The sequence below is a fragment of the Eucyclogobius newberryi genome, unplaced genomic scaffold, assembly GCF_026437365.1.
Source record: "Eucyclogobius newberryi isolate DKJ021-1_F unplaced genomic scaffold, fEucNew1.0.hap1 SCAF_3, whole genome shotgun sequence".
Taxonomy (NCBI): domain Eukaryota; kingdom Metazoa; phylum Chordata; class Actinopteri; order Gobiiformes; family Gobiidae; genus Eucyclogobius; species Eucyclogobius newberryi.
In genome coordinates, this window is record NW_027315945.1 from 3,415,792 (window position 1) to 3,421,557 (window position 5,766).

At 48.6% G+C, this 5,766-nt stretch overlaps 1 protein-coding gene across 1 annotated transcript in view; it reads right to left on the reverse strand.

The window, feature by feature from the left end:
* Positions 1-3,126: 3,126 nt before the first annotated feature.
* The window catches only part of LOC140373986 (retinoic acid receptor gamma-like), a 5,086-nt gene continuing 2,446 nt past the window's right edge, over positions 3,127-5,766 (reverse strand). The window contains exons 2-3 of the mRNA XM_072460747.1: positions 4,740-4,874; positions 3,127-3,182 (exon numbers count right to left, since the gene is read on the reverse strand). Of these exons, the coding sequence (XP_072316848.1) occupies positions 3,127-3,182; positions 4,740-4,874 (191 nt within the window). The remainder of the gene's footprint in view (positions 3,183-4,739; positions 4,875-5,766) is intronic.

Sequence of the window (5,766 nt, forward strand, 5' to 3'; positions counted from 1 at the left end):
TGAGGAGTGAGGCACGAAGGTGTGAGGAGTGAGGCGCAAATGTTTGAGGAGTGAGGCGCAAATGTTTGAGGAGTGAGGCGGGAAGGTGTGAGGAGTGAGGCGCGAAGGTGTGAAGAGTGAGGCGCGAAGGTGTGAGGCGCAAAGGTGTGAGGAGTGAGGCGGGAATGTGTGAGGAGTGAAGCGCGAAGGTGTGAGGAGTGAGGCGCGAAGGTGTGAGGAGTGAGGCGGGAAGGTGTGAGGAGTGAAGCGAGAAGGTGTGAGGCGCGAAGGTGTGAGGAGTGAGGCGCGAAGGTGTGAGGCGCGAAGGTGTGAGGAGTGAGGCGGGAAGGTGTGAGGAGTGAAGCGCGAAGGTGTGAGGAGTGAGGCGCGAATGTGTGAGGAGTGAGGCGCGAAGGTGTGATGCTTGAGGAGTGAGGCGCAAGAAGTGTGATGCGTGAGGAACAAGCACTGAGGCGCAAAGGTGTGAGGAGTGTGATGTGTGAGGAGTGATGCGTGAGAGGCCTGAGGTGTGATGTGTGAGGAGTGATGTGTGAGGAGTAATCCGAGAGGAGTGATGCGCGAGAGGTGTGAGGCGCAAGAGGTGTGATGTGTGAGGAGTGATGTGTGAGGTGCGAAAGGTGTGATGTCTGAGGAGTGATGCGAGAGGTGTGATGTGAGAGAGATGTGGCAGATGTGGCAGTAGTTTGGTCATGAATTTGGGTGTGGCAGTAGTTTGGTCATGAGTTTGGGTGTGGCAGTAGTTTGGTCGTGAGTTTGGGTGTGGCAGTAGTTTGGTCGTGTGTTTGGGTGTGGCAGTAGTTTGGTCGTGTGTTTGGGTGTGGCAGTAGTTTGGTCGTGTGTTTGGGTGTGGCAGTAGTTTGGTCGTGTGTTTGGGTGTGGCAGTAGTTTGGTCGTGTGTTTGGGTGTGGCAGTAGTTTGGTCGTGTGTTTGGGTGTGGCAGTAGTTTGGTCGTGTGTTTGGGTGTGGCAGTAGTTTGGTCGTGTGTTTGGGTGTGGCAGTAGTTTGGTCGTGAGTTTGGGTGTGGCAGTAGTTTGGTCGTGTGTTTGGGTGTGGCAGTAGTTTGGTCGTGTGTTTGGGTGTGGCAGTAGTTTGGTCGTGAGTTTGGGTGTGGCAGTAGTTTGGTTGTGAGTTTGGGTGTGGCAGTAGTTTGGTTGTGTGTCTGGGTGTGGCAGTAGTTTGGTCATGTGTTTGGGTGTGGCAGTAGTTTGGTCGTGAGTTTGGGTGTGGCAGTAGTTTGGTCGTGTGTTTGGGTGTGGCAGTAGTTTGGTCATGTGTTTGGGTGTGGCAGTAGTTTGGTCATGTGTTTGGGTGTGGCAGTAGTTTGGTCATGTGTTTGGGTGTGGCAGTAGTTTGGTCATGAGTTTGGGTGTGGCAGTAGTTTGGTCGTGTGTTTGGGTGTGGCAGTAGTTTGGTCATGTGTTTGGGTGTGGCAGTAGTTTGGTCATGTGTTTGGGTGTGGCAGTAGTTTGGTCATGTGTTTGGGTGTGGCAGTAGTTTGGTTGTGAGTTTGGGTGTGGCAGTAGTTTGGTTGTGTGTCTGGGTGTGGCAGTAGTTTGGTCATGTGTTTGGGTGTGGCAGTAGTTTGGTCATGTGTTTGGGTGTGGCAGTAGTTTGGTTGTGAGTTTGGGTGTGGCAGTAGTTTGGTCGTGTGTTTGGGTGTGGCAGTAGTTTGGTCGTGTGTTTGGGTGTGGCAGTAGTTTGGTCGTGTGTTTGGGTGTGGCAGTAGTTTGGTCGTGTGTTTGGGTGTGGCAGTAGTTTGGTCGTGTGTTTGGGTGTGGCAGTAGTTTGGTTGTGAGTTTGGGTGTGGCAGTAGTTTGGTCATGTGTTTGGGTGTGGCAGTAGTTTGGTCATGTGTTTGGGTGTGGCAGTAGTTTGGTCGTGAGTTTGGGTGTGGCAGTAGTTTGGTCATGTGTTTGGGTGTGGCAGTAGTTTGGTCATGTGTTTGGGTGTGGCAGTAGTTTGGTCATGTGTTTGGGTGTGGCAGTAGTTTGGTTGTGAGTTTGGGTGTGGCAGTAGTTTGGTTGTGTGTCTGGGTGTGGCAGTAGTTTGGTCATGTGTTTGGGTGTGGCAGTAGTTTGGTCGTGTGTTTGGGTGTGGCAGTAGTTTGGTTGTGAGTTTGGGTGTGGCAGTAGTTTGGTCATGTGTTTGGGTGTGGCAGTAGTTTGGTCATGTGTTTGGGTGTGGCAGTAGTTTGGTCATGTGTTTGGGTGTGGCAGTAGTTTGGTTGTGTGTTTGGGTGTGGCAGTAGTTTGGTTGTGAGTTTGGGTGTGGCAGTAGTTTGGTCATGTGTTTGGTGTGGCAGTAGTTTGGTCATGTGTTTGGGTGTGGCAGTAGTTTGGTCATGTGTTTGGGTGTGGCAGTAGTTTGGTCATGTGTTTGGGTGTGGCAGTAGTTTGGTCGTGAGTTTGGGTGTGGCAGTAGTTTGGTCATGTGTTTGGGTGTGGCAGTAGTTTGGTCATGTGTTTGGGTGTGGCAGTAGTTTGGTCATGTGTTTGGGTGTGGCAGTAGTTTGGTCATGTGTTTGGGTGTGGCAGTAGTTTGGTCATGTGTTTGGGTGTGGCAGTAGTTTGGTCATGTGTTTGGGTGTGGCAGTAGTTTGGTCATGTGTTTGGGTGTGGCAGTAGTTTGGTCATGTGTTTGGGTGTGGCAGTAGTTTGGTCATGTGTTTGGGTGTGGCAGTAGTTTGGTCGTGAGTTTGGGTGTGGCAGTAGTTTGGTCATGTGTTTGGGTGTGGCAGTAGTTTGGTCATGTGTTTGGGTGTGGCAGTAGTTTGGTCATGTGTTTGGGTGTGGCAGTAGTTTGGTCATGTGTTTGGGTGTGGCAGTAGTTTGGTCATGTGTTTGGGTGTGGCAGTAGTTTGGTCATGTGTTTGGGTGTGGCAGTAGTTTGGTCGTGTGTTTGGGTGTGGCAGTAGTTTGGTCGTGTGTTTGGGTGTGGCAGTAGTTTGGTTGTGTGTCTGGGTGTGGCAGTAGTTTGGTTGTGTGTCTGTCTTCTGGTCAGCTAACGTTAGCACACACGCTGCTACTGCTGTTTTCAACAACAGGCTGGATTATATTCACTACAGTCACTCGTTTATTTAGTCAATAAATCTAATTTGTGAAGAGTTGTGCCTCCTTCATATCAGGATCATATCAGAACCCCAAAGTCCATATCGGTCAGGTGCTGGAAACACCAGGCTTGACCTAAAAGTCAATCATTTGTTACAGTTTTTTATTGAGCGTCTGGTTGGCTGTAAAAGACATCTTGGAGTTACTTTCACCTGGAGCTGGACCAGACTGACTTTTCTCAATAACGTGGTCCGGCTCCAGCGTGAGAACATCGAGCTGCATTCAACTCAAAGGCCCTGAAACACACAGAAGCATCTCTTTCTATATATAATATATTAAAATGCATTTATCAGAATGTTCAAAATTCTGGAAAGTAGGCAAAATTAATAGACCATTTTATATTTTCTGTTCAACAGCGCCACCAAAGGACCTGTCACATGTATTACAATCTTTTCAGGCGAAGTACATGTGGCCAGAGGCGGAGCCAGACATTCTAAACATCCGGGGCTTAGCCCAAAAAGAAAGGGAGGGGGTTCATTCTGGCCAATATGATGTGGTTTTAGTGCAGTTACAGACAGTTACAGACAGTTACAGACAGTAACAGACAGTTACAGACAGTTACAGACAGTAACAGACAGTTACAGACAGTTACAGACAGTAACAGACAGTTACAGACAGTTACAGACAGTAACAGACAGTTACAGACAGTTACAGACAGTTACAGACAGTAACAGACAGTTACAGACAGTTACAGACAGTAACAGACAGTTACAGACAGTTACAGACAGTTACAGACAGTAACAGACAGTTACAGACAGTTACAGACAGTTACAGACAGTTACAGACAGTTACAGACAGTTACAGACAGTAACAGACAGTTACAGACAGAGCTCGAAACCACACCCCTGATGTCCTCAGACTCATGCTCTGCTGACTGAACTAGTTGAACATTGACAACTTATAAATGATTATTTTCAAATTACTCTGATCTTTATTGAAAGTAAAAGTCAGTCTAACCTTCAGCAGATGCCTGCCTCATGAGCCGTTTGTCCTGTAGTTTCTCTGCTTTAGCTTTGTAGATGAATAAAACCTGAGCCACTGCTACAGCCACAATGAAGAGACGCGGCGCACAGGTGAGTGTAAGAGTAGATTTAGCGTGTTTTGCATTAGTAGAACTGACGCTTCTAAGTGTGCAGTCTTAGTCACGGCAAAACGCACTGGAGAAAATGTGGTTAACAGGTTTAAAATGTGCGATTAAAGGATTTGGCACTGCGCGGAGCAGACAGGGCAACGGGGCCGCGCACTGGACGGCGCCGCTCCGTCACAACAATGCTTTCCAAAATAAATGACTCCAGCAGGATTTTGACGAAAAATTGCTTCACGCGCTTTTATCTTTTGACCTAATACCGCTTTTTAGATTTAATTTAATGCTATTTTGCGTTGTCGGCAGTAATTTGATAATTTATTTTATTTATATTGTAGAAATCAATAATGTGTGTGTGGCGGATCCGTAAACCAAGTGATAAAATAACCGCGGTCTAAACAGGACCAAAGTGGACCTTGCCTATAATAGTTTTGGACTGGTCACCAGGGTTCATGCTTCTATGTAAAACAGATGAGAGAGCGGGGAGAGACATTCTTAACATGGCTGGATCTGACTCTGACAACAGCAGTTCAAGTGTGAGCTCAGACCTTTGGTGCTGATGGTTCGTAGGTCAGTGATCTTCATGAGAGCTTTAGGGAACATGAGGGGCATGCTGGGTCTGCGTCTGCGCGAGTACACCTTCAGAGCCTCCAGCTTAGAGGGCTCCTCCAGGGCCTGACGGTCTGTGCACACACACACACACACACACACACAAACTCACACTGCTGACCGCTTAGACAGGACTGTCCCCACCCCGGAGTCTGACGCATCCACTTCCACAACAAACTGGTGATCACGATCTGGAACAATGTGAATGGGAGCACAAGAGAACCGTGATTTGAACTCCTTTCTGCAGCAGGAGACCATTGGAAGGCAACCTTCTGGGAGGTGAGGGCTGTCAGGGGAGCTGCACAGAACTATAGTTACGGATAAACCTACGATAGAAATGGGCAAACCCAAGAAACTGCTGAAGCTTCCTCTGAGTGATGAGTGGTGGGAACTGATCCACCACCGCTTTAACCTTGGTGGGATCCATGTGGATACGTCCGACCGAAATGATGTATCCCAGGAACAACACCTCAGTGACATGGAACTCAAGACTTCTCTGCCTTCACGAACAGCTGGTTGTCTAGGAGCCTCTGGAGAACACTGTGGACGTGCTGCAAATGTTCCTGTTCAGATTTAGAGAAGATGAGGATATCGTCTTCCCCCTACCGGATCCGAACAAGGTGATAGGCGTTCCTGAGATCAAGCTTGGTAAACACAGAAGCGCCTTGCAACAGTTCAAATGCAGAAGAGATGAGTGGGAGGGGGTACCTGTTCTTAATGGTGATGTCATTCAGACCGCGGTAATCGATCAGGGTCCGAGGGATTTGTCCTTCTTATCCACAAAGAAAAATCCAGCTCCAGCAGGGGATGAAGAGGGACGGATGATACAGGGGATGAAGAGGGACGGATGATGCAGGGGATGAAGAGGGACAGATGATACAGGGGATGAAGAGGGACGGATGATGCAGGGGATGAAGAGGGACGGATGATGCAGGGGATGAAGAGGGACGGATGATGCAGGGGATG